The sequence below is a fragment of the Dasypus novemcinctus genome, chromosome 9 (assembly GCF_030445035.2).
Source record: "Dasypus novemcinctus isolate mDasNov1 chromosome 9, mDasNov1.1.hap2, whole genome shotgun sequence".
NCBI classification, from domain to species: Eukaryota; Metazoa; Chordata; class Mammalia; order Cingulata; family Dasypodidae; genus Dasypus; species Dasypus novemcinctus.
In genome coordinates this window covers 117,397,228-117,425,131 of record NC_080681.1, presented here as the reverse complement: position 1 = coordinate 117,425,131, position 27,904 = coordinate 117,397,228, and the positions used below count along the sequence as shown (strand labels likewise).

Here is a 27,904-nt window from a genome sequence, read left to right as displayed (position 1 = left end):
GTGAACCCACACAGTGGGGTGCCCGGCCTCAGGACACACTGGAATGGGGTGAGCTGTCCCTTGGGCGACCTGGCCTGGGAGACCTGTCCCGACCCTGGTTTCTCTTTGAATGTGTGTGACCCAGGTGGCGACCTCTTGCTGAGACTTGCCCACGCCCTGTTTCTTGCCCTCTTCTCTCTGATAGCCCGGTGGGGGGAACTCAGGTGGGCTTGGGGTGGAGCCAGAGGGCCTCCAGGAAGGGAGGGGCCATGGCACGAGGAGGTGGGCCTATACCACCCCCCCAGGCTCCTGAGCCCTGGGGCCTTCTCAGGAAACTGAGGGGCTTCCTGTCTGGTGTTGACACCCCCCCAGCTCCGAGGGCAGCTCTAGGGCAGGCAGGGGAGGGGCTGCGCCCACACCGGGGACCTGAGCGGGGAGGGGCCTAGCTCCCGCCCGCAAACCACAGGGGCTGACTCACGCCTCTGCTGGGCGGTATAAAGGAGCCAGCCCGGGGCTCCCTGCAGCCGCAGGGCCGAGCTCTGGATGATGGCCCAGGGGGCAGTGATCCGCGTGGCCCCGGAGCAGCCCGCTCACGCCGTGTGTGTGCTGGGCACCAGGACTCCGCTCGATGTCTTCAGGTGAGAGAGAGGCCTTCTGGGGGCCGGGGGGCAGGTCCAGGGACACTGGACGAGCCTGTTCCCTGCCTCGGGAACGTGTGGCTGGCTCAGGCTCCGGCCTCCGCAGATGGCACCAGGGAGCAGCTGGGAAAGCCAAGACCCCAGCAGCCCTGGGAGGTGCCCAGGCTCGCAGGAGCAGGTTCTTGCCCACGTTCAGCTAGGGACTCTCTGGCGCCTCCCCACAAAGAACGATTACAAGGCAAACAGGTCTGTCCTCTCACCATTGAGGCAATGGGCGTTCAGAGAGGGTCTGTGACTTACCTAAGATCACACAGCAAGTGCAGCCTGGAGGCAAGCCTAGCACCTGGGCCTCCCAACCTGCACCCGGTTCTTGGTGCAGGGATGGGAATGGTGCCCTCTCAGCCAAGCAGCCCCCAGGGGCTTGCCGTGGGGTGAGGGGGTGAGATGGGCTCTGGCATGGGGTTAACCCAATGGGAAACCTGGCCCTGCTGTTGGCTAGCAGGGTGGCTGTGGGCAGCTGAGCCTCAGTTTCCTCCTCTGTGAAATGGGATGCAAATATCTACTTCCTAAGGTGGCTGTAAGACTTAAATGTGAAAAAAAAAAAGTGAAAATATTTGTTAGGTACTTAGCATAGTGCTGGGCATATTCCTGGTAACTGTTCATTCATTCATTCAACAAATACTAACTGAGCATCTACCATGTGCCAGGCTGCGTGCCAGACTCTGCAGGAAATAAGATGGTCTCAGGGAGCGGATGCAGTGCCGTTGTTGTTGTTGTCAGTAATAGGAGTGGCAGACCCTGGCTTCCTCCGCCCCCGGCTGAGCACCTGTGGTCCTAGAATGCTGCCCAGAGGCGTGTCTGGTTCATGCCCCTGAAAGTGCCAGTCACTGCCTGCTCCCCAGCACTGAGGCAAGCTGGGAGTGGGGCTGGGGGTGGGGGCGGCAGGGCTGAGAAGGGCAGGGAGTAAAGGAAAAGGAGAATGCCCGCCATCATCCGAGGCCACCTGCCTCCTCCGAGAATGAGCTGTTTGATGCGGAGGAAATGAAAAGGGCCAGAGCTAGCCCAGGCCCCTGGCAGCATGCCCAGGCTAGCCCTCTCCCCGGTGCAGGGCCGGGCAGCACTGAGGAGGGGTGGACCAAGGTCACCAGGGCGCCTTCTGGCCCCGGAGAGGGCGGCGCGGAGCCCACCAGGACCGGGCCAAGAGGGAGGCCCTGTGGCCTTCTGCCCAGAAGAGGCGGGGAACCCCGCAGCTCGCAGGTGCCTCAGGAACCCTCCTCCCCCTCGGCAGCGCCGAGCCTGTCAGTCCTGTCTCCTGAAGTCTCTCACAATCCCGCTAATGCTTACATTGCGCTTCCTACATGTAACTCATTCGAACAGCCTTTGAGGTAGGTGATCCGTGAATCCCGTTTTACAGAAGGGGATACTGAGGCTCTGAGAGGTCAAGAGCCCACCCAACACACAGTAAGTAGGGGAGGCCGGCTTCAAACCCAGGCGGCCTGGCTCCAAGTCACCCTGTCCCCTTGGCCCGGCTCAGCCCCTCCTGTCCCTCCTTACCTAACAGCAGCTCCCCTGCCCCCCCCAGCGCTTCCTTCTTCCCGTCTCCTGCCCAGCCATCAACCTCCCAGCAGCTCAAATTCTCTTCCTAAAACAGATGGGCTCGCGCCCTCCTTCCTCACCAGTACTGCTTCCTGGATGTCCCCAGTCCCCGGGCCCTGCACACTCGTGTCTCCAAACCTTCGCTCAGGCTATGCCCTCTGCCCCCAGGCAGAGACCCAAGGGGTTAAAGCAGAAAGGAAGTAGGAACAGACCTCAGCAGGGGTTCCTATTCCAAAGCCGCTCTAGACACTCTGCTCGCCACCTGAACTCTGTTTGGACGGTGCTTTCCCTGCAATGGGAAATGCACTGATTATAGTCAAACAGAATCTCAAACCCTGCCAGGGCTTTCCAGGGTGCTTGTGGGGTCAGGGGGGCCTCGGGGCCCCAGGGACCATGTGCCAGGCCCCCTTGGCCCACGATTTCTAATGTTCCTGGAGACCTCGAGAGGTAAAAACCCCGTCGGCTCTCCCATTTTAGGATGCGTAAACCGCGGCCTGGAGAGGTGAAACCCCTCCAAAGCCACGCAGCTTAAGGCATTTGAACCCAGGACCGTCCTGCCCCAAACCCGCCCTGCCGCCCCAGCGTGCACTGCCTGAGCTGTGGGTCAGCCCACTGGGTGCTGCTCCCTGGTGGGCAGTGCTCAGGCATCTTCTGAAGGGCTTGGAGGACCCAGGACACCCTCTCCAGAGGACGTGGGTGCTCTGAAGCAACCATGGAGGGGCTTCCCCTCTCCCTCCCAGGGGCTCCTCAGCAGAACACCACTTTGTGGAATGGCCAAGAGCACAGACAAGTCTGTTAGTGTCTCTGAGCCTCAGTTTACCCATCTGTAAAATGGGAGAATTAACACCCACCCTGCTGGGTGGTGGTGAGGATGAAATCATATAACCCATGCCAAGTGTCCGGCAGAGAGTTCCCCTTTCCTGCAAGGTTTGCAGGAGCCACTACAGTGTGACAGTGCTGCGGGCACTAAGTGCTGTCCAATGCGGGGTCATCTGTAAGGAAATTCTGGGGCAGGAGTCGAAGGAATGATGTCAGTTGTCTGGGGTTCGAGTTCTCAGTTCTAGGTCCACAGAGGGTATCAGAGGCTGCAAAAAGATACAGCTCTGAATTGTCTCAAAAAACACACGCGCACACACACGTCTATGGAAGTTCCTTGCTTAGGAGTGGAGAAGCAGGTGGGAAACAGCTAAAGGGAAGAACACAGGTCCGAGTCGGTCCCAGCCGAGCCCACCTCTCCCAGCCTCAGTACCCCATCTGGCAGAGAGAGGACCGTGAGGCCTCGGGACGTGCCCGCCTGCTCGTGCCCCGCTGCCTGCCCCTCGAGAGGAAGCCGCGCAGGGCAGAGGAGGCGAGGCAGGTCCGCGTGTCCCTGGGCCCAGCCATGCCTTCACGTTGTTCTCTGATCCCTTATTCATTTTCCTCCCCCACTGAACACAAGGCATGTCCCTCGCCGTCCCCGTCCTCCAGCAGTCCTCCCACCAAGCACCGGGCAGGGGGCCTGGTGTCACTGTGGCTCGGTAAGTATTACAGAAAATCTCGGCGCACGGGGCCAGGAGAGTGAGCCTCCAGGCTTTGGCTGGGAAACTAGGGCCTTTCTTACGTTTTGGTCTGGCCAAGTAGGTGTCAGATAAACTGAGGCAGAGAGCAGGAAGCTGCCCAGCTCTGCCTCGGCCGTGAACCTCCCCCGGGTGGCTGGTTTCCTTTCTTTCGCTGTTGTTACCATGTGGCCATGATGTGCAGAGAGGCTGCCTCATGCCAGCCCTGCCCAGCTGTCTACAAAGCAGGTAAAGGTGACTCCTGTTTCACAGGGTGGGCAGCGAGACCCTGGGAGGGTCAGAGGCCAGGCCAAGCACACGGCCCCCGGGGTCACCGCCGCTCACCACCCCTCTGAGCCTGCCTGATGCTCCTGGGTGGCCTGGGAGAGGTTCCCAGTCGGCAGCTGGGCCACGGAGCCCCTTGGTTTCCAGGTGACGGCTGATTAAGAGCCACTCGGACTGGCTGGTGACACCTGAGCACAAAGCCACAAGCACGTGCCCTGGTCCAGCTGCCTGGGCAGGCACCTTTGTGCGCCCGGTGCGGTGGGAGGCGCAGTTGTGGCTCTGCAGGCCTTGGTGCTGGCCACCTTCCTGGTCCAGGGATTCAGTGAGCTGCGACCCGGTTCCGTGCAGAGCCACCAGGCAGAGGCGAGAAACCACCTGGGAGCGACGAGCCAGTCACCCGGCTCCCCGGTCCCCACGGGCACGAGGCCAGCCTGGGAGCAGGGGGACCTGGCAGGGACACTGGCAGTTGGAATTTAGCAGCCATAGAACAGTGTCCTGGCCAAGGAGGACTTGGGGGAGCCCATGAGGGGACCCCAGATCTTCCGGCTGAAGAAGCCGCCCTCCTCCCACCAGGAGCTCCTCGGACCGTGACACTGGGCCCGTCCACCTTTGTCTCCCCAGCGCAGGGCCTGGCACCTGCTGGGGGTGCCTGAAGGTGTGTCGATTGACTGCGCGAGTAAACGAGTGTGTTTCTTAAGGGAGGGCCTTCCCTGGCACATAGTAGGTGCTCTTTAAGTGTTGGTTGAGTGAATGAATGAAAGTTGGGGACAGAGCAGGGCCTGGGTCATCTTTGTGTCCCCTCCAGTGCCTGGGACTCAGTTGCTTGAATGAAACTGTTGTGGAAGCAGAGAGAGTCAGTGATTGTGTACGGCAGGCCAGGACTCAGTAAGAATTTGGGGAAGGAAAATTGATTTACAACCGGCCAGGCTCAGGAACTCTTGTTCAAAACCCGGAGCCCCGAATAGGACTTCTGAGTTCCTTTTATACAGGGGATGTAGGAGTTGGGAGTCAAATGGTGCTTTAAGTACTAGATAAACTTGAATGAACACAGATTCCCCACATTCCCGGTAAGCTTGAATTAACATATTTACTTTGCCTTGAATATCCAAAGTCTGTGGAGCCTCTATCACCTAATTGGTTTTCTGGGACTGGCGTGGTTGGCATGGTTACGAAAGGGGGGCTGCAGTTCTTCTGGTTTGACACACACAGCCCAGGTTATCCATGAAGAGACGCACAGCCCCCCACACAGAGCCCATATCAGAACTTCTCTGCAGCAGGGGCAGGAGGCAGGAAACAAGAGAGGGGGGGGGGGCGAAAGCAGAATGAAGACATACTGAGAAACATGCAACTGTCCTGATGTCAGCCATTCCCAGTCCAGGCCTGGAGGCAGGGGCCCTCCCTCGTTGCAGGCCCCTGGGACACGGCAGGTCCTTCCCACAGTCATTGAAGAGGGACCTTCCTCTGCCTCCTTTGGTCAGATACCCCTGACCCCAGAGTGTGGCACGAATTCAGCAAAGGTGGGGCTGGGGAGGTGGGAGACCTTTCCAGAAATCACTCCGTGCTGTGGACCACACCCGTGGCACATACCTTGCCTCGTAGCCTTGTGGAAGGGGGATTCTTCCTTTCCTCTGAGGGCGAGAAAATCCCGGGGTCAGAGGCTCCACCCCCAACCCACAGCAGCACCCTGACTCTGTTCCCGCAGCCCCCAGGCCCTCCCTTGGTGACCTCATAGCCCTCCGGGTCCACACCTGTCACCTGGGCCTGGGTAAGTCCCTGATGCGCAGCTCTGTCTGCCCACGGGCTGCCTCCACCCCAGGGCCCCGTGGAAACACGCCTGCCCCTCCACCTGCCCTCTCCTGACCCCGTGGTGCACCTGCCTTCCTCACGTCCCTCCTGGCCTCCGTAGCCCCCATAGTCCCCACTCCTAGTTCCCTCTCCCCAGCTCTGGGCGGGGGGTAGGGGTGGCAGAAGCTGAGAAGCTGGTTGGGAGCCCAGCGGCACCGCAGCTGAGCTGAGTGACCGTGAGGCCACGGGCAGGTCTGCACCTGGAGCCTCGGTCTCCTCCTCTGTAAAATGTGGAGGGGCCGCCTGCCCCACAGCGATGCCGTATAAAGGGCCAGTCACGAGGGGCCCTCGGCAGGGAGCGGAGCGCTCGTTCTCTCCAGCCTCGGTTCCTTCCTCCCCAGAAGGGGACCAAGAAAAGCTCAGCTTCACAGAGTTCGTGGAGCCGTGTGTAAAAATCCATTGGAGGTGGTGAACGCAGCGCCTGGCCCAGAGCGAATATCAACAGCAGCCGTTGCAAGGGCCATTCGCTCACTTAGGCTACAGCACCGGGTCGATTCCAGGAGCTCGTGCCTCCTCGGGTTTACCCAGGGTTCCAGGCCTGCTCAGGTTCTGAGGGGTGGGAACAAGATTTGAACTCGGGTCTGTTTCCTGCCTCCCCATCTCCGCAGCCCCTCTCCTCGGTACCCCACAGTCTCCTTTTCTCACCAGCTCTGACACTTGCCCAGCCAGCCTGGGATTATTCAAGGGACCTTCAAGTCTTCTCACCTCCTGTGCCTCCCAGCTCTAAGTTTCTTCCGCTCAGCTCCAGTCACTTTTTCCACTGACGTCATCGTGATTGTGCCACTCCCTCCGGAAGCTACCCTGGCTCCCCATTGTCCACTGGATTGTCCAAACCCAACTGCTGCTGACCTGGGCCCTCCAGCCCTCTGCTTCTGCTCCTGCCCCACCACTTTCCAGCTTCACCACCTCCAGTCCTTCGTGAGAAACCTCTCTTCCAGCCCAGCAGGTCTGTTGACTCCTGAATGATTCTGCCCCACCTCTGTGGCTTTTCCCCACAAGAAAATAGCAGCCACCACACGTACAATGGGCTTGACGCTTTATTTTCTGCCCTGCGCATCATTTCCTGGTTCCCTCGGATTCCGGTCAAATTCAGGGCAGGTCAACAAACTTGCATTGGGTGCCTTCTTTGGCAGTGGTTCTCACACTTGAGCAAGCATCAGACACACCTGGAGGGGTGTTAAAATGCAGATTGCTGGGCCCCAGCACCCAAGTCTCCAATTCAGTAGGTGTGGGTTCGGCCTGAGAATCTGCATTTCTGACAAATTCCCAGGTGCTTCTCATGCAGCTGTTTCGAGAACCACTGGTCTGCGGGAAGAGCTTGTGCTGAGCGTGGCAGGGAGGGGTGTGGCTGAAATGACCTCAGTCTGGGCCACAAGCAGATGTAGGCTGCCATCACAAGGCAGGTGACCTGGACAAGCTGCTTTGTCCCTCTGAACCTCAGTCTCCTCATCATGGAGTGGTAGTGGAAAAGGAGGTTGATACCATGTGGCGAAGGCCTTAGAGAAAGTCAAGGCCACCTGAGATGGGAGAGGTCCCAAACCTGCAATGTCACTGAGGGTGACAAAGATTCCAAATGCTGGAACTCCTGAACAGACAAGGGGGAGAATAATGTGGCTACTGGCTATAAGCCAGTGCTCGGCTTGACTGGCTTCCCTGTGTCTTCTGTTTGAACTATGAACAGTTTCATATTTTCACCTTTTGCTGCTGACATGCACACAACAAGGCCAAGAGCGCCGTGGCTGATTTTTTTTTTTCCTAATCCGCTGGAACATTCACTTGCTTTTTCTTTTTTCTTATGAGGAAATTGATTTGAGGGTCCAGTGTTTTTTAATTGCCTGCCACTTTTCTGGAACCGGGCCACTGTATCCCTCAAGAGAGCAGGGTTTTGTCTAAGGTAGGGCGAGAGCTGCAGTGAGAGAAGTACAGAGAGGGAGGGCATGCCAATCTCCCATCACTCTAACAATTTGCCACAGATTTCATGGCTTAAAACAACACAAATGTGTTACGCACAGCTCTGGAGGTCGGAAGTCCACAACGGGTCTCCCTCTGGAGGTTCCCTTTCTCGTGAGCTTTAAGCAATGCTTTAAAAAGATTTTCTTTATTCATGATCTGCTTGTTTTGAAAGAGGAAGGTCTCTCTGAGTGTCTGGTCTGCTGTATTTCCAGGAGTAGAAGTCTGTGTAACTTTTCGTACGTGCACAACCCTGGGTGTGCACGTTTGTGAGTGTAAGCCTCTGGGTCTGTGTGTAGTTCTGGGCATACATCTATGTGTGAGTCTTTCACATGCACCGCTCCCTTGCTTTCCTAGTTCAAGTGTAAAGCCCTTCAGGTCAGGGGCTTCTCTGCTTCCTCGTTGTTCCCTGACATCACAGGACCCATGTTCCCTTGGTCAGGGAAAGCCCTGGCTTCCACCTGGAGTTTGCACCTGCTGGGAAAAGGAAGCCTGCAGGGAGAGCGGTGGCGGGACGTGCGTCCTCACTGGGCCGCTCTCCCCGCTGCCTCGTCCACAGCTCTGCCCCCAAGAACTGCACGTCCTTCGGCATAGATGCCTCTCCCGAGGTGGTCGTGCAGGTCGGCCCCAGCCCTCCAGCCAAGAAGAAGCCCAAAGGCTCCTCCAAATGGCCCCTGGACCTTGAGCTGGAGGTGACCGTGAGGATGAAGGCTGCCAGCGGTAGCATGAGTGACCGGAAGGTGAGTGCGGCAGCTGGGGGCTGGGGTGGGGAGAGCAGCAGGGCGGGGCTCCTCCCTGTCTGTCCTGCCTTGGCCACAACCCCAGCCCCGGCAAAGCCTCCTTCCCCCTGGAAAAGCTCCTGCCGGCTTGTTCCAGCCACAGCGTCCTCGTGGACAGTCATACAGGGATGCCAGCCCAAAGTCAAGGTGATGCAGGGCCACCAACCACACCCCCACCCCCCGAAGCCCCAGGGGAGACTCTGTCCTTGGCACCTTCCAGCTCCAGTGGCTACTGCCATCCACACTCCATCTCTGCCCCCGTGGTCACACCAGCTCCTCCTGTTCTCTGCATGAACCAAACCAGGTCATTTTCCTAGGTCTCAGGGATTAGGAGATGGACGTATGCTTTGGGGGCCACCATTCAATCCACTCTACCCCCCTTGACTGTAGAGGGGCTCGACAGGACCCTCTGGGGTCCCCACAGTGAAATCTGGAACGACTACCACTTGCTCCCAGCAGGACGGGCTAAGCAGTCTCCTCCCTGGGGCAGGAAGCTGTGGCCTGCTACAGCTGGGCATCTGGCCAGGTCAGACAGGGAGTGGTCAGGGAAAACTTCCTGGAAGAAGTGGCAAGCTGAAGGATAGGTCTGAGCGACCTGCACTAAAGAGGGAAAGAGGAGGAGGTGGCCTGCAGCACACTCTGGATGAGGAGAGAGCAGACCACATTGGGGAAACTGAGGACGTTCTTTAAGGTCAGAAGGAGGGGCAGAGAGGGAGGCAGTATAAAGGGTTTGGCGTTGAGTACCTCGAGCACCTCGTTTTCTGAGGGCAGCAGGAAGCCCATGAGAAGTTTCCAGACGGAGCATGAAGGACCGCCTTGTATTTTAGAAAGAGCCCGCCGGCTGCAGTGTGGCAAGTAGACTGGCCCTAGGGGGTGGGCTGAGGCAGGGATTCCAGGGCGCAGGCCGACCCCACGGTCAGGAGACAGCCAGCGGTGGCGACGACATTTTCCAGGGTGCCCACCATCTCCAGGAGGGGCCCGAGCATCTCCCCTGAGCCCCCCTGAGTTCCTCTGCTGCTTTGGGGGTGTCAACCCAGATGCTCCGCCCTCCTGTGGCCAGGGTGGACCAATCAGACATGTTTCCCTCAATTTTGAACTTGGGGCAGAGTGGGGTGGTGTTTCCCGATCTCAACAGTGCCTGCCCTGAGGAGGCCACCAGCCACCCAAAGCACCTGCTCCCCAGGTCCCCCCAGGGCTCTGGCTCTGGCCTTTCTTCCAGGTCTTTCCTTGATCCCTTCTGCTTGCCAGAGTCCATCTCTATGGCCATTCCTCTCCCTCTAATGACTCTTCTACCGCGTCTCCAGCCACCAAGCTCCAACTCACCTTCCAAGACCCACCTCCGAGCGGGTCTTCAGGAAACCCTCCCTGATGAGCCCCACCCCTGGCAAGGTGGCCCATAGCACCCTTCAGCAGCATCACAGGCATGTGAGGGTTTTGCTCTCCCTCCACCCCCACCGGTCGGGACGCTCCTTTCGGGCTGGAGCCATGTCTTGCCCATCCCTGTCTCCCAGCGTCCAGCCCCAAGCTGGCACATCACAGGGGTCTAGTCGGTGTTTGTTGAATGAATAAGCTTCACTAGTGTCCTGCTGCTCTCCTGCAGGTTCAGATTTCATACTACAGCCCCAAGGGCCCGCCGGTCAAAGCCCTGCTCTACCTCACTGGGGTCGGTAAGTGACGACCTCCTCCCTCCAAAACACACCCCTGCGAGGCATCTCTCCCGGAGAAACTCCACCCTAGAGCTTCACGTAGACTGAGCAGAGAAAAAGGACGATTTCTAGCCAATCATACACCTGTTAGTTCATAAATATTCTCTCCCGGTCAGTAAACCACAAAGAAGGAGTTGAGAGGGGTGTGTGGGAAGTTTCAAAAATATATATTTTTAAAGATTTCTTTTATTTATTTATCCCCCCCGCCATCGTTTGGGCTTGCTGTCTGCTCATCTTCTCTTTAGGAAGCACCAGGAACCGAACCTGGGACCTCGCATGTGGGATAGAGGCACTCAATTACTTCAGCCACCTCAGCCCCCAAATAATATCTTAATATTTTATTTCTCAAGTCAGGAGGGGGTGCATTGCTTTTCAATATATGAATCACTATATCTTTTAGACACTTCAAATGTTTATAACAAAAAGTAGATGATGGCAATGTCTTATACAGTACTATAGTCCAGAATTTTCTTAATTTAATGATTCACACCTCATTTTTACAAATTTTGCCACATCAGTGATCTGTCTATACTTGTCTTTATTTACTGTTCTTCTTTGAATAAAATCCAGGTTCTAACTTGACCTGACCTTGAGCAGTAATATGATTAGCACATTTCCCATGCTGGATATGTTTCCTACACATTTCAATAGTCACAACATTTAAATAATCATGACACCAGCATATATATAGTGCTTACTCTGTGCCAGGCACTGTGCTAAGACTTAACATGAATTTACTCATTTAACCCTACAACACACCAGTGAAGTTGGTCCTATTATTATCTGAGTTTACAGATGAGGAAACTGAGGCACAAAGGTAAAGAGACTTGCCCAAGTTCTCACAGCTGATTAGTGAAGGAGCTGGGACGTCCAGGCCACTAAGCTCTGCATTGTCCTGGCCCCCACACAAGTAGGCAGCTCTGGACAGGTTTAACAGGTCTCCTGGGACAATGTCATGTGGCACAAAGGTCACCGTGCCGTGCTGCGGGGCCCCGGGAGCTACGCTGCTGGAATGACGCTGTCTTTAAGTATTCCGTTGAGGGAGGAAGGTTTTACAAAGGGGCTTTATCAGCCGGCCTTTGGACAGAGTGGGCTCTGTTTGAGGCCATCATCTGTCCCCCAATCTATTCATAACACAGAGAATAAAAAGCAGGGCAGGGTTGGAATAACCACTGTCTCCTCCCTGCCAAGGTCATTGAGGGCTGGGGCCACAGGAGTCCTGGCAAGGGCTTCACGTGGAACCTTCCGTCAGGTGGCCGAGAATTCTTGCTGGAATCCCTGGGGGTGGCCAGATGTCCAGGGTCTGGGAATCACAGGGCAGACCCCTGGAGGAGGGTGGGTGTGGCAGAAGCCCAGCTCTGCTGTCTAAAGTGCAGCCAGACCTCTTGGGGGACATGGGGTGGGGAGCTCTTGGACCCGCGTCTACTCTGAATGGAGAGGCGCCCCACTTGCTGTGCAGTCTCCTGTCCATCAGGGCCAGGCTGAGCGCCCCCGCCCCCTAGCCCTCACCAACCCTCTCCTCTTGTTCGGGGGGATTTCAGAAATCTCCCTGCAGGCGGACATCAGCCGCACCGGCAAGCTGAAACCCGCTGGAACCTTGAAAGACCAGGTACCCCAACTTGACCCACATCCCACTGCTCCCTGTCGCTCTGCTGGGTTCTCCTGGGGCGACCCCTTGTGGGGAGGGGCAGTAGGGCTCATGGATCTACAAATGCCAGGTAGTGACCGTAAAAGGAAAATAATTTAGGAAGCACAAGAAAAAGGAGGAAAAAATCACCATTAACATATGGTTTACATATTTTCCATCCTTTTTACAAGACCAAGTTTCCTCTGGTTTGGGGCTCAGAGGACATGTCCTTCAAACAGCAACCTCAACACAGAGTCCAGCTAACACGCAGCAAAGAAGAGCTGTAGGCAGGGCTCTAGGATTCAAAATCTCCTACCTGAGGATGATGGGAGAGAAGACAACGAGGCCCCAGGGCTGCGCATGGGGGTAAAGGCAGGGCAGGAGGAGGGAGGCGGCCAGCAGGGGCAGAAGGGGCCAGCTGGGGCAGATGGGGCAGGTGTGTAGTTGCCTGATACAGCTCCTAGGATACACCTCACAACGTCCCCAAGCTGCTGCTATGCACGTGGGCACTTTGGGAGGGTGCCACCTGGAAAACGATTACGATACCTTTGTGAGGTTAGTCGAAATTCAGGGGAAGAGCAGGAAAGAAGGAAGGAGAGTCTAGAAAAATCACAGTTCTGTGAGTGGCATCCACCCTTGATGTCCCACCAAAACCTAGTCAGCCCCCAAGAGCAGATGCTGCCCTGCAAACGGAAGGTGTCATTGCTGTTAGAGTCCCTACAGGGCAGGCCACTTAAATGACTTTAATCCTTGGGCCAACTGGCTGCTAAGAATAGTATCTACATTTTGGTGAATGGTAATTAAGAGTTCACAGAATAGTAACTATTTAGATTAGAATCTCAGCATAAATAGCTCAATTTGGTTTGTCATCCATTTTTTAAAAGCTGTTAAAAGTGATTTGACGAACTTAGGTTCCTTTAAAAAATGGATGAATTGCATTTTCAGTGAATGTGTTCATGACTCTGGAGGCAGGCAAAAAAATCCACTCTTGGGATCAAGGAGCGATGTGATGAGGAAGCAGGATGTGCAACCTGCACGAGGCTGATGAGCTGGGAGGGGGCTCCGAGCTGCCGGCTAAGTGTGGCCCGTCTCCACTGGGTGTCCACAGGGTACCTGGACCTGGGGCCCTTACGGACAAGGTGCCATCTTGCTGGTGAACTGTGACAAAGACAACCCCAGATCTGCCACCATGGACTGTGAGGATGACGTGGTGCGTGACCACAGAGGTAAAGACCCCCAAGATCTAACGGGAACGGAGGTCTGTCACATCTTCAGACCTTCTCGCCTCTCGGCCTGAGGCTAGCCAGGACCCTCTGAGCAGGGGTTGGTGAAAGCACATCCTTGTTGGCATGGCCATCTGACAGGTGAAGGGATGGGTTAAGGTCCTGGGAGGAAGGTGACCTGCGCAAGGTCACACAGCAGTCACAGAAGAGCTGGGCCCCTCGCTGGGTCCCCCAAAGCCTCCGTTGGGCTCTGCTTCCCATGCCCTGGCCCTCTTGCTAAACCAAACTCTTCTTCGGTCAAATGCAAGGTCCAAAATCGTCCCAAACGAAAGCCTGCCCAAATGAACCCCCAAGCTGCTGCTATGCACGTGGGCACTTTGGGAGGGTGCCACCTGGAAAATGATTACGATACCTTTGTGAGGCTAGTTGAAATTCAGGAGAAGAGCAAGAAAGAAGGAAGGAGAGTCTGGAAAAATTCCAGTTCAGTGAGTGGCATCCACCCTTGATGTCCCACCCAAAACCTAGCCAGCCCCCAGGAGCAGATGCTGCCCTACAAACAGAAGGTGTCATTGCTGTTAGATTCCCTGCTCTGCCAGCCACTGCTCTGAGCACATCAGAATTATTAACTCATTCCATCCTTTAGCACAAAGCACAGGAGTCTGTACTAACATCACCCCCATTTTACAGTTGAGAAAACCGAGGAACAAGGTTTTAACAACTTGCCCAAGATCACCCGGCTAGGAGGTGGCAGGCTCAGGATTCGAGCCTGGGCATCCTGACCCCAGGGCAGTTTAGGGGCTCAAGGATGGTGGTGAATTAGTGCACGGTGCTGGGTCTCTGCGGACACATCGCTGGACCAGAGCGGAAGGCACAGCCTTACCTGATGATCCCGGACGGAGGTGTGGAGGGGGTGCAGTCGGCAGGCCAGCGGCCGTGGCCTTCCCAGGGAGTCATTAGGATAACACAGAAGTGGATGCACTTTACGCTGTGTCCAGTTGGCCTGGCCTCGTGCTGGGGCAGCCTGCACAGGGCCGGCACGCGGTGAGGACCAAAACAGCTGTCCTTTGTGGGCCAGCCCAGGGCTCCGGGCACTGGCATAGAAAGCACTTCCTATGTGTTGTCCCAGCTGACCTTCACGACAGCCTGACAGGTGGGCACCCTGCTTAGCCCCATCTTATGGACATTCGAAATCACTTTCCCCCGAGTGCGCCCTGATCGGGGCTCCAAACAGTCGACCCCAAAACTGGCAAGCCCTAGACTGCGGTCCAATTGCCAGGAATTACTGCCAAAGAGCTTCCTTCTCCCCACGCCTCTCTGTTATTTCCTCTTCACTCATTCATTCCACAAGTAGTTACTGAGCACCTGCCGAGGCTGGTCACCGTCCACGGTGGTTCTCGGGGCTTCTGGCTTGTAGGTGTTGGGGCCCAGCAATGAACAAGGCACCTGTGGGCTCTGCCTTGGCCGAGCTGGCACCCTAAGCTCATCCTAGAAGACCAAAAACATTAGTGCCTTTCCGAAATGAAAGAGACCATCTCAGAGGCTGGAAACAGCGCCAGGAAAACCAAGTTGGGCCGGGGTCGCGGGAGGCTGGCCCGCGGGAGGTCGGCCGGGACCTGGCGCAGCGCCGACGGGCGGTGGTCTCGGGGGCCTGAGCCTTCAGCCGCGTCCTCTCCTTGCAGACCTGCAGGACATGTCCCTGATGACCCTGCGCACGCAGACGCCGGGGAACTTCTTCACCAAGCACCGCCTGGTGCTCCACGTGGCCAGGTCCGAGATGGACAAAGTGAGAGTGTTCCAAGCCAAACGTGAGTCGTCCTTGGCCTCCATCTGCCCGTCTCTGCCAGTTCTCCCATGCCGGAGTGCCCCTCCTGCCGGCCAGTGGGGCACAGCCCTGCACACACTCCTCTGCACACCTACTAGGTGCCAGGTTCTTCGAACTGGGGATACAGGATGCAGACAAATTGCACACAAATAAGCGAGACAAAGGCTGGTGCTGGTGAGTGCTATGAAGGAAACAGTCTTGCTCCCAAGAGCCCAAGGACTGTGCTCTCTCCCCCCACCACTCTCTCTCCCCCTACCCCCCCCCCCCACACACAATGGACACATGCTTGTAGAGATTTGGAATCCAAGCAGACTGCATGTGTCCTGTGATTGGGCTCCAGCATCCTGCCAAGCAAAGACACCAGTAACTCCTCAGCAGCTCGTGGGCACCTGCTACCAAGTGCCACGCTTGGTTCAAGGCAGAGGGCGTCGAGCCAGGAGCACAAAGTCCCTGCCCTCGTGTGGCTTTCATCTTAGTGGTTTGATAGCGACGACACTAAGCTAATTAAGAAAAATCCCAAGTGTGTCAGGTGATGGTAAATGCTGTGTGGAAAATACAGCAGGGAAGGGGGATGTGGAGCACGGTGGGGGCTGGGAGGCTGTAGAGAGGGTCGTCAGGAAGGCTTCCCGGAGAAGGTGTCTTTGGAGTCGATGGAGGTACAGGAACAGCCGCGCAGACACCTAGAGGAAGGGCATTCCCAGCAGAGGAAACCTCAAGTGCAAAGGCCCTGGGGTGAGGTCGCACCTGTGTGGGGCTGAGCGGTAGTTGAGGGCAGAGGGGAGAGGGCAGAGGGGAGGGGCAGAGCTGAGAGGCACTTACTGACTTTGGTTCCTTGCTAAGGGAGATAGGGCAAGCCACTGGAGAGCTGGCACAGAGGCGCGGCTGGTTCCGACCTACTTCTGTTCCACGCTGGGAGTTAAACTGACCCTTTTTGGCAGCACACCAGCTCCTTGCCTCCCCCCAGGCAGCACCAGCTCCAGGCAGCCCTCCCCGCCCTCTGGGCCCCCCCCATCACGGCACTTAGCACCCTCTGTTATTCTGACGGCCTTGACTTCTCCCTACACACCCACCAGAGGTGCACCCTCGGGTGGGGGGCTGAGGATGGTGACTCTGTCTCTCGGTCACCCAGTTCCCAGCTAAGATCTGGCTGCAGCAGGTGCTCAGGAATAAAGGAATGAATGTGTCAGACTTCCTGTGACGGTGGGAAGGGCTCAGGCACCCCCCCCCCCCAGCACTCCCAGCGGGGGCCTCGGTCCCTCCTCCTAAGGGAGGCTCCCGCCAGATCTGGCCGTGCGGGCCCCTCACCCGGCCAGCACGCAGGGTGGCCCTGGGGAAAGCAGGACAGTAGAAGAGAACCGGGTCTCCGCCCCTCCCCTAGGAGGCGAGTTGGTCTCCAAGGCCGAGGTGGTTCTGGGCCCCGAGCAGCCGTCCCACCCGCTGGAGGTCCCCGGCGGCCAGCACACGGCCGTCTTCTACCTGGAGGGCCTCGCCTTCCCAGACGCCAGCTTCCGGGGCCTCATCACCCTCACAGTCTCCCTGCTGGACACGTCCAACCCGGTAGGCCACGGTGGCCCGGCTGGGGGAGGGGTGCAGAGCCCAGCTTAGGCGGGGGGCCCCCAACAGCCGCCAGGAAGCGGTGGTGACGGCCTCTCCCCGCCCCGCGCCCGCAGAGGCTTCCCGAGGCCCTGGTTTTCCAGGACAGCGTGGTTTTCCGCGTGGCGCCCTGGATCATGACTCCCAACACGCAGCCCCCGCAGGAGGTGTACGCGTGCAGGTGAGAGGCCTGGGGGTGCTGGAGGGCACGGGGCACCGGGAGGCGCCTGGAGGAGCCCCGGGTCCTGGGGGAAAGGGGGAAATCGTGCTCCCGTCCTCCCCTGCGGGAGCGTGCGCAGCCAGTCTGGTGTCACCACGCTGCGAGGCTCCGCCGCTCCCCCGCACTGTGCAGGCCGAGCCCTGCTTTGGCTCCTGGCGGCAGGTAGGGGTTGGTACGTGGGAAGACGAGGCCCCTGCCCTCAGCCAGTCGTGGAGACTCTCAGAGGCTGGTCCACGGGCCTCCTGCCCCCGAGGCTCCGGGAACTCTCAAGGGCTCCTTCCTGGCTGGCTCCGAGCTGCCGTGTCTTGTCTCTGGGGACGCCCTAGGCATCTGTCCGGCAGTCTGAGGATCCCCGATAAATGTGTGGGGTACTGGGGGACCCTCCCCAGTCCTCCTCTGAGTGCTGCAGGGGCAGGAGCCAAGTCAGGACTTCTGAACGACAGAGAAACCCAAAATGACAGTTGGAGAGGCAGAGGAACAGATTTATTACGTGTGGCCTCTGAGGAGAGTCAGTCTCCAAATTCTGAGCCCTGTTTTTCAGTTTTCATAGGTTTATCTAGGATTTTATCTGGGATCAGCATGACTTTTGCTCATTGGCTAACGTGCTGCTAGGCGAAATTTTGCAAGCAGGGGTTACAGAAACAGAAGGCAGGGAAGCAGACTTGGCCCAGTGGTTAGGGCGTCCATCTACCGCAGTTCAAACCCCAGGCCTCCTTGACCCGTGTGGAGCTGGCCCACACGCAGTGCTGATGCGTTCAAGGAGTGCCGTGCCACGCAGGGGTGTCCCCACATAGGGGAGCCCCATGCACAAGGAGTGCGCCCCATAAGGAGAGCTGCCCAGAGCGAAAGAAAGTGCAGCCTGCCCAGGAATGGCGCCGCACACACTGAGAGCTGACACAGCAAGATGACGCAACAAAAAGAAACACAGATTCCCGGTGCCACTGACAACAACAGAAGCGGACAAAAAGAAGAACACGCAGCAAATGGACACAGAGAACAGACAACTGGGGCGGGGGGAAGGGGAGAGAAATAAACAAAATAAATCTAAAAAAAAAAAAAAGAAACAGAAGGCAGGTACAAGGCAGTGCTTTTGCAGGCTGATGTACAGAAGTGGGGGTGGCAAGAGTGGTTTGTTAGATGACAGAAGCAGAGTGCAGGAGTCGTTCATTTGATATTTTTTCTGCAAGGTTATGCTTTTTTATTTCTCAACAGTTAGAACACCAGAGAGCCTGGGTTCTGACCCCAGTGCTTGTCCTCAGTGACACGAGCCCAGGCAGTGGCCCCCCTGCTCTGTGTCCTCCTCGGTGGAAGGGGGAACCTGCTGGTGCTGCCTCACGGGTGGTGACGAGTTCTGGATGAGGTCATGCCCGCTAAGAGCAGAGGCAGGCCGAGCCCCTGAGCACCTACTCCATCCAGGCCTGAGCGCCTGTACCACCCCTAAGCGCCCCTCAGAGCCTAGCGGGGCCACTGGCCGCAGAGTCTAGAGCCCTGGGGAGCAGCTCTTCTGCTCTTTCCAGGATCATTGAAAATGACTGCTTCCTGAAGGCAGTGAACACCCTGGCCAAGAAAGCCAAGTGCAAGCTGGTCATCTGCCCCGAGGAGGAGAACATGGACGACCAGTGGATGCAGGTGCGTGGCCCAGCAGGGGAGAGGGCTGGGCACGTGGGGATGAAGCACCCAGAGGGTCGTGGGACACTGGGGGCCTGGGAGCCTGAGGCTCAGCCTGGCACCTTGCTGGCCACCCTGCTGCGGGACGGCAGGGAGCTTAAGCGAGCTCGGGCAAACGATTACAGGGATCCTCCCCGAGGGCCACCGAGGGCCCAGCCTTCCTGCTTCCGCTCTCAGGCGGCCTTGGACAATGGCACAAAGCTCAGGAGGCTGAAGCCAACCTCCCCTCCAGTGGCCCCCTCCAAGCAGGCCTCCTGGGCTTGGCCAGCAGCCCAGGCCCACCCCTGCTCAGCACTTTCTGGGGCTCCCATGCCTGCTTTCAAGTTGCTCCCAACCCACTGCCTTCCTAACCCAGGGCCAGCCTGTCACTGCACCCGTGACACTGTGTCACCTGTTCTGCTATCGAGCCCATCTCTCCCATTGCACCCTGAGATCCTCGAGGGCAGAAACCACTGGGCCTCATTCAGCTCCGCACCCCAGCACCTGGCATAGGCAGATGACCACTGGGCAGCTGGGGAGCTGCATTGAGCCTCCTTTACCTTCCCCTGATCTGCCTCCAGCCTCTGCCCTCTGCTTTCCCACTTCTGTACCTTTGCACATGCTGTTCCTTCTCCCAGGCCTGCCCTTCCCACCCCCGGCCCCCATGTGCCAATCAGGCCCATCCAACACCAGCTCCAATGTCCCCCTCCTTAAGCACCCCAACCCTCCCTTGGAAATGTACCTCGCTTTCTTCTAACACTCCGAATGGCATTCTCTCTTGCTGTCTTGGCATTCTGTCTTCATTAGGATGAACCATCTGAAATTGCCGGTGCCACCACTTTTTACTTACAAAATTACAATCTCAGATGGTTCACCCTAAGAGTGATTAATATCCCGTATCACATCTGCCAACTAGAATACGAGGTCCTGGGAGCAGGATTTGCACCAGATTCACCTCTGAACACCAGCCCCACCTACTCCACCCCACCTGCCCAGCCAGGGTCTTACCTGCCCTCCTTTTGTGGGGGGCAGCAGGCTACTCTTACTCACCCTCCAGGCCTCAGCTTAGCAGCCCCCTCCAGGAAGTCTCCTGTGGCCTGTGCCACCTCCCTGGGTCACCCCTGCCCCGTGTGCCCACAGACCCCTAGACTTGCCCCAGCACTGGCACGGTAACTGCCCCGCTCCCTGACCATCTAGCCTTGAGGAACAGGTTCCTTGAGGGCAGGGCCTGGGTCTCCTCCATGGGGGCCCCCGGCTCCCCGCCCAGGGCACACGGCAGCAGGAGGCGTGCGGGACACAGCTGGGGTTTCACAGCAGGCTTGTGCGCTGGGCAGGTACAGGACAATAAGCTCTGCTTTCTCAGGGTCCCTTCTCTGGGGTTGACTCTTTTGCACAGATCGGCTCCTGCCGCAGGGGTGAGAGAGCGCGATGGTTGCAGGCTCCCCGCCCCTCTGCTGGGTGTCACGCCCGGGCAGCCCCCAACCGCCTTCTTTCCGCTCGCTCCGCACAGGATGAAATGGAGATCGGCTACATCCAAGCCCCGCACAAAACGATGCCCGTGGTCTTCGACTCCCCGCGGAACCGCGGCCTGAAGGACTTCCCCATCAAGCGCGTGCTGGTTGGTACCTGCCGGGGGTGGGGGCGCCACCACCTGCCCAACCCACTTGCCTTGAGCCCCTTCTCTGGTAGCCCGGGTCCCCCCACCCCGCCCCGCGGCCTGCGCACCCCTGCTCCTGCAGCAGGAACTCCCACACATGAAGGATTGTGCAGATGGGGCTTGCATCTTTGTTGTTACCATGATAAGATCTGGCGCCTCCTCATCTCCCAAAGCCGGGTCCACCTCACCTTGCCCTCAAAGTCACCCCGCCGAGGAGGTGGGGCAGGCTTGCACATCCCTGTTCCGCTGGAGACACTCTTGCTGCCAGCGGGAGCGTCCAGTGGGAGTGCTGTCTTTTGGGTGGGGTGTAGCCTGCAGGACCTCCATGGTGATACGGTCATTTTCAGGGTCAGAGTGGTGTCTCCACTCGGGGTGACTTATCAGGGTGCACGTTGGGGTTGGGGGTGGGATGAGTCATGCTTGAACAGCCGGGTAGTAGGTTCAGCACAGAATAATCATAGTGACATTTACTGATGTGTTCTGTGTCAGGCACAATGCTAGATTCTTTACACGCAGTGACTCATTTAATTCTTCTGACAATCTTTCATGCAGTTGCACTTAACAGGTCCATTTTACAGATGAGGCAACTGAGGCTCAGAGAGGTGAAGTAACTTTTCCAAGGTCACATGGAACGTGAGTGGAGGAGTTGGACTTGAAGCCAGGCCCTTTGGCTCCTTGAGCTTGCCCTTAACCCCCATGCCTCCCTGCTTTCCCAGGCAGACCCCAGGCCTGCACGCCAAGCCCTGGGAGCTGGTCACCCAGGAAAGCACCCACGGAAAGCAGAGAAAAGAGTGTGGGGTGCAAAGTTTGCTACAATGAATGGTTTTCCAAGGAGCATCCTGCTCTGCAAGGGGAAGGGGAGGCACCCTACTGTACAGCCGGGGTTCTGCAGAGAAACAGAACCGATAGCACAGATTGATGGGTATATTTTAAGGAATTGGCTCACGAGTTGAGGGACTGGCCAGTTTGGAACTGCAGGGCAGGTGGGCAGGCTGGAATCAGGGTGGAGTTGGCATGGCAGTCTTGAGTCCAAGAGCTGTACAGAAGGAAGGTAGGCTAGATAAGCAGGACTTGATGCTGCAGAATATTTGCTTCTCTGGGAAACCTCGGATTTTGCTCTGAAGGTCTCCAACTGATTGGATGAGGTCCAGCCACATTATTGAGGATAATGTCCTTTACTTAAAGTCGGCCGAGGGTAGACACTGCACATCGTTACTCATGTCACATACACCTTCACAGCAACACCTAGGTCTGTGTGGGATTAAATAACCGGGCACTAGCCCTTAGGCACGCTGGCGCACAGGATGAACTGCCACACCATTGGCTGCTGTGAAGCTCATTCCAGCCCCAGATCAGGGAGGCAGCGGAGTGGACCAAGAGTGCCTGCTATAGAGACAGCTCGAAGCCCGGCGCTCCCTCAAACTGGTTAAGGACCCAAGGAAGTCACATCACCACTCTGAGCTTAGTTTCCTCATCTGCCAAGAGGAATGAAAGCAGTATTTTGTGTCTTCATTATTACGCCCACTCTAAGGTTTGCAAAGCACACATTACGTGGCAGCAGGAGGCCTTTTCCTTGCCTGCTGATTCAATGTTCCTTCAATTTTGCACAGAAAAATAAATAACAGCAGCTCCTGTGTGCTGGCCACTGACAGTGAATTCCTTCTTGCAGCCAAATTATTCTTGAAACTTGATACCCCACCCTCCCTTTACCAGGGAATCGTTTCCCTAAATCTTGGCATGTACTTCTGTCTCAGGGTCCAGATTTTGGCTACGTAACTCAAAATCCTCAGACAGGACTGGTCACTGGCCTTGACTCTTTTGGGAACCTGGAAGTGAGCCCCCCAGTCACTGTTGGAGATAAGGAATACCCGCTGGGCAGGATTCTCATTGGGAACAGCAGTTACCCCAGGTGAGGAGGGGGAGAGGAGGGGCGCCAGGGCTCAGGGATGCTGTGGAAAAGCAGAGGTCAGAGCTGGAAGCCTCCCCTGCCCGCCCCCGACTAAAGAGAGCCTGGGAGAGCACTCGAAGTGCTGGGCAAGGAACACGGCTTTGGGGCCCCGTTGGACCAAGTTCAAATCCCGGGTCCGCTGCTTACACCTTTCAGGCAGTGAATATGTAATAAGCACTTACTATGCGCCAAGAACTAAGTTAGGAGCTGGGATATAGCCACAAACATGCCAGACACAAGTCCATGCCACTATTTTCATGGGTGAGACAGATAATAGAAAAGTAAACAAACAAGATAATTTCAAATAAAGAAAATAACAAAATAGGTCAAGGGGATAGAGAGGGGCAGAAGGAAGTGCATTAGTAAGGGTGGCAGGAGGGGGGCTTTGGAGCTGAGGCCTGATGCTGAGAAGGACATGGCCACGTGGTGATCTGGGGCAATGTGTTCAGGCAGCTGAAAGAGCACGTGCAGGGGGAAGTGGACTTGGCCCAGTGGTTAGGGTGTCCGCCTACCACATGGGAGGTCTGCAGTTCAAACCCCGGGCCTCCTTGACCCGTGTGGAGCTGGCCCATGTGCAACACTTATGTGCGCAAGGAGTGCTGTGCCATGCAGGGTCTCCCCTGCATAGGGGAGCCCCACGTGCAAGGAGTGCACCCTGTAAGGAGCGTCGCCCTGTGCGAAAGAAAGTGCAGCCTGCCCAGGAATGGCACCGCCCACACGGAGAGCTGACACAACAAGATGACACAACAGAAAGAAACACAGATTCCCAGTGCCACTGATAAGGATAGAAATGGTCACAGAAGAACACACAGTGAATGGACACAGAGAGCAGACAACTGGGGGGACGGGGAGGGAGGGAGAAATAAATAAAAAATAAATCTTGAAAAAAAAAGCACGTGCGAAGGCCCTGAGGCAGGAATGCACGTGGAATGTTCTAGGCTGCCAGGGTGGCTAGAATAGACTGAGCAAGGGGAAGAGAGTTAGGCAGGAGCTAGATCATGCATAGGCCAGGGCCAGGAGAGAACTGAGGCTCCAAGAGACAAAGGAGTGTCCCCTAGGCCACACAGCCGACAAGGGTCACGAACGGGGGCAGGCTGGCTCCAAACCCCTCAACACCAGCATCCAGGCCGGGTCCCCCAGCAGTGCTTTCTCAGACTGAGTTCCATCCTGTTTACCTGAGTCACCCTGTGCCTCAGTTTCCCCCCAATAAAACTGGAATGACAATTCCTAAATTCTGCACATTCTCAGGAATATAATAAAGGCGAGAAGCCATCCCAGCCTCCTGAATCCCTCCCTTTTGCCAAGTCCCCAGCCCCTCGGACACCGTCCTGCTGACCCCCATAACACTCCTTTACCCCTGTGTCGGCAGCCCTCAGAGCCGGGATATGCACCAGGTCCTGCAGGACTTCCTTAGTGCCCAGCAGGTGCAGGCCCCTGTGAAGCTCTACTCCGACTGGCTGTACGTGGGCCACGTGGACGAGTTCCTGAGCTTCGTTCCAGCGCCTGACAGGAAGGTGCAGTCTGGGGGCCTGCCTGGAGGAGGCCCCGTGCCTCCTTCTTGGGTTTCAGCTCTGAGCTCTGCCTGGGAGGCCCCACCTCATAGGCCTGACCCTACTTTCACCCTCACCTCGGGGGGAGGGGGAGTGGAGGAGGGGCCAGCCTGGGACCAGGCCCATCCTCCCGGCACCCCCTCCTGGGATTCTCGGGGGCAAAGCCAACCTCCCACCCAGTGTTTCCGACCCCCAGGGCTTCCGGCTGCTCCTGGCCAGCCCCCGGTCCTGCTACCAACTGTTCCGAGAGCAGCAGCAGAAGGGCCACGGGGAGGCGCTGCTGTTCGAGGGCATCATGCGTAAGTGACCGCGCGTCTGTCTGCGGGGGTCTTCCTCTGCCGGCCCACCGTCTCCTGTTGCCGGATGGAATCGCTCAGCTGGCAGATATTTTCTGAGCACCTACTGTGTGCCAGGCTCCAGTGCCAGCCTAAGTGCTGGGGTCGCTGTATCAACAGGGCAGGGGGGCTCCCTGCCGTCGGGGCTCACAGTCCAGGGGGACACAGTCACAGCCCAGGGACTTTGGGGGTGTCCGAGGCAGGGCTCAGGGAAGACTGCCTGGAGGAGGTGGGGACCAGGTGGGAGCAGGAAGGTGGCCAGGTAAATGCGGTGATGGGAGGAGGAGAGGGGAGATATTCAAAGACTCAGAGGCTGGAGAAAGCACAATGTGTTTGAAGACTGGCTGGAGAATGGGGTGAAATACTACTTTTTTGCAGCCATGAGCCACAGTTAGAGGAGGAGGGTTTTCACTTAAACCTCCAGTGTGTTGTGTGGCTCAGGACGATGCCATGCCTCCATTTTCCCCGGTAAGCAAAATCTCTTTGGAGATAAGAGAAGATAAGGAGGTGAGAGCTGATGCTTTGAATGAGAACTGACACTTTGATAAAATATTTTAGCAAAGGTATTATTCAAAGGCATTGCTACCCAGAAGCTCGCAGCGAACCTGTACGTTCCCAGTTTTACAGATGGGAAACCAACTCCCTGCTGCACCTACCAGGAAGAGGGAAACCGACTCTTGAATTCATTTGCCTTTCTTTTTTTTCTATTTCTCCATGGCAGGAAAAAAACTGCACAAAATAAAAGACATTCTGTCGGATAAGAAATTGCAAGAACATAACACATATGCGCAGGTACCAGCCCGGCTTTGGGTGGACCTGCCCTCCCACTCCAGCCGCCTGCCCCTGCAGTTAGAGGCGCTGTCAGGAGCCTTCCACAAGCCACCCGGGCCCACAGGCACCCCTGGGGTTTGGGTAAACGTGTGTGTGCCTGAGAGAGAGACCTCACACAAGGGGACACCCCCAGGGAAGGCTTGGAAAAGGGGCAAGTCAGGAGACTGGAGTCACAGCAGGTCAGAGGAGAAACCCCAGGAACAGAGGGACAGACAGGGAGCGGCCGCGGAGTCCGAAGTCCGGAGGACAGACTCACAGGAGCAGAAGCCAGACCCAAGACTGAGGGAGGGACAGAAGGGGCAGGGGGGCAGGGGGAGGGGCGGAGGAGGCAGAGGGAGAGACAGAGGGGGCAGGGGGAGAGACGGAGGGAGCAGGAAAGGGATGGAGGGGGAAGGGGGAGAGGTGGAGGGGAAGAAAGGAGAGGAGGAGGCTCAGTCCTGCTCCCCAGAGCCCCCAGCAGCCCCCTAGGCAGCCCCCATCAGTCCCCCCACTAGCCTCCCAGCAGTCCCCCAAACCCTCCCAAGTACCCCCAGCAGCCCCCCAGCATCTCCCCAGCAGTGCCCGGCAGAGGTCCTCTGCAGCAACCCCCAGCTCCTCCCAGCAGCTGCCCCAACAGCCAGGCACCCCAGGCCCCTCCTACCCGCCCCCCCCCCCCCGTTGCCCGGCCACGCCCACCACCCTCCCCACGCCTCCCCAGGGCTGCATCGACTGGAACCGGGAGGTCCTGAAGCGCGAGCTGGGCCTGGCTGACCGCGACATCCTCGACATCCCGCAGCTCTTCAAGCTCGTCGAGAAATCCAGCAACAGCCTGAAGGCCGAGGCCTTTTTTCCAGACATGGTGAGGAGGCGGCGGCGCAGCAGCACTCGCTCGTGAGGGGCCTCGGAACCCCAGGGGCGCAGGCGGGGGCGGGGGGGGGGCAGCCTGGCAGGAGGCCAGCTGGGCTCCCGGGAGGGTGGCTGGGATGCGCAAGGCCCTTTCCAGGGACAGAGCTCCTCCATGAATCGCGCAAAAACCCGGGCCTTAGGGACCACGACCGCCTCCCCTTCCCGGGAGGGGCGCAGGGAGGTGACGCCTCCTGCAGGAGCGCACGCGGCTGGCAGTAGGGGAGCTCGGCTTCCGAGCCGGGTGGCCAAAACGCCGCGCGGCCCCGGCCTGCCGGGAGGGAGTCGGGCAGCCAACGGGATGCTTGCAGGCGGCGTTCTGCCTCACGAAGGACGTAAACATGGGGCCACTGCTGCAGCCTGGGTGGTCCAGGCAGGCCTCTCGGAGGAGGTGGCCCTGGTGAAGGCAGGCTGGAGGGTGCGGCCACCTCGGCTGGGAGCTTGTGGCTGTGACCCACTGGCCCTACCTGGAAGTCATGCTGTCTTTTTACCTTCCCTCTGACTTTACTGCCTCTCTCCAAATCATACCCAAGGACCAGGCGGAAGCTTCACCCTGTTCTACTGGGGCTCCTCAGCCACCCCCTCCTGCCGACGGGGCTGGGGGTTACAGTTCTGGGAGGAGCCAGGAGCCCCTGACACCGTGGTTTTCAAACTGGGTTCCCTAGACCCTAGGGTTCCAAGGCAGTGCCGTAAACCCAGTGGTTCAACTTTTCTGTTTCCTACATTGAGGCTCTGCAAAACATTTTGTTTCCAACAAAGGGTTCCTTGGGAGAAGGGGGCACTCCTACCCTCCTGCCCCCTGAATAAAATTCCTTGGCCTCAGGCAACTTCTTTCCTCTTGGGTTTGGCCCAGCCAGGCTCCCATGCTCAGGAAAGCAGCTGGTGCCAATGGCCAGAGGATGAAGCATCTCGAACAATTCAATCAGTGGGCGTGGAGCAGGCAGGGACATTAAGAGTGCAACGAGCTCAGCCCGTGCTCTGGCCAAGCCATGAGAGAGAACGAGACACCCATTCAGTCACCCAGGACCTGGGGGGACTGCAGGGGTCTCCAGGGAGCTACATCTCCTAAGCACCTCCTGTGTGCCAGGCACAGTGCTTGGCGTATTGGTTCTCATCGTCGCATCAATGGACATGTTTTGGGGCTCGTGTAGCTGATGAGGCCCAGAACGGTGAAGGGACGTGCCCGAGGTCACCCAGCTGTTGAGTAGTGAAGCTGGAATTCAAACTCCCGTTGGCTGGAGTCAAAACCCTCCTCTTGCACCTCACCAGGCCACCTCCCAATACGCAGGAGTCAGAGGCATTGACGCCAGCTAGAACACACAGAAAGGCTGCCAAGGGGGAGGCCTTCACTCCCAGTGGAGGGAGAGGCACTCTGGGTCTCCCGTGCGCCGGGCGCGGCGCTGCGAGCTGTGGGAGCGCGGAGGAGGAGAGACTGCTTGCCAGAGGGCCGAGAGGTCCGGGTGGTTTCGGAGAGGGGGAGGTCTTTGAGCTGGGCCTAGGGTTTGCCAGAGGTGGCAGGTGTCGGGGTGGTGAAGCACGTGGACCTTGGGGGTAAGTCAGAGACTAGCTCCTGGTCTTGGGCAATCTACTTCCCTCCCTGGGCCTCAGTTTCCCCATGTGCCCGGAGGAGCTGCTGTTTCCCAAGGTCAGAGGAGGGAGGGGAGCCTGCCGCCTCTGACCTGGGACCACACCGGCCTGCAGGTCAACATGCTGGTGCTGGGGAAGCACCTGGGCATCCCCAAGCCCTTCGGGCCCATCATCGACGGCCGCTGCTGCCTGGAGGAGAAGGTGCGGTCCCTGCTGGAGCCGCTCGGCCTCCGCTGCACCTTCATCGACGACTTCTACGACTACCACGTGAAGCAAGGGGAAGTCCACTGCGGCACCAACGTGCGCAGGAAGCCCTTCTCCTTTAAGTGGTGGCACATGGTGCCCTGAGCCCGCCCCCTCCCCCCACGCCCCGCCTCCTGGTCCCCTGCAGTGGGGCACAGCAAAGCTCTTGGCGATGTTTGGGTTCCCTGGGGGGTGGCCAGCCCTCCCAACAGCACCTTCCTTCCTTCCCCTGTGTGCCCCTGCCCCCAGCCCCCACCCTCTGAAGACCCCAGATGGTCCTGCATTGCAAAGTCATTTCTGGCTACGAGAAGCTGCAATCGAGTTTTTATAATCACTTCGTACTAGAGGTCAAGTTGTCAGTCCTATCATTCATTCATTCATTATCACGAATTGAAAGTTACAAGATTTAAAGTGCTACCAGGATGT

At 57.7% G+C, this 27,904-nt stretch overlaps 1 protein-coding gene across 2 annotated transcripts; it reads left to right on the top strand.

Moving 5' to 3' along the window:
- The first annotated feature begins 483 nt into the window (after window positions 1-483).
- PADI4 (peptidyl arginine deiminase 4) lies at window positions 484-27,825 on the top strand. Of its 2 annotated transcripts, none has more exons than XM_012525948.4 (16): window positions 484-617; window positions 8,388-8,568; window positions 10,208-10,274; window positions 11,855-11,922; window positions 13,049-13,166; window positions 14,843-14,968; window positions 16,364-16,542; window positions 16,656-16,759; window positions 18,316-18,427; window positions 19,956-20,063; window positions 21,857-22,011; window positions 23,420-23,564; window positions 23,797-23,899; window positions 24,657-24,727; window positions 25,464-25,604; window positions 27,350-27,825. In XM_012525948.4, the coding sequence occupies exons 1-16, from the start codon at window positions 523-525 to the stop codon at window positions 27,581-27,583; spliced, it is 2,007 nt and encodes a 668-aa protein (XP_012381402.2). In that variant the 5' UTR covers window positions 484-522; the 3' UTR covers window positions 27,584-27,825. The 2 variants fall into 2 exon arrangements, with proteins under 2 accessions (XP_012381402.2, XP_058160275.1); XM_058304292.2 differs by lacking the exon at window positions 484-617 and adding an exon at window positions 6,675-6,824.
- The last annotated feature ends 79 nt before the right edge of the window (window positions 27,826-27,904 follow it).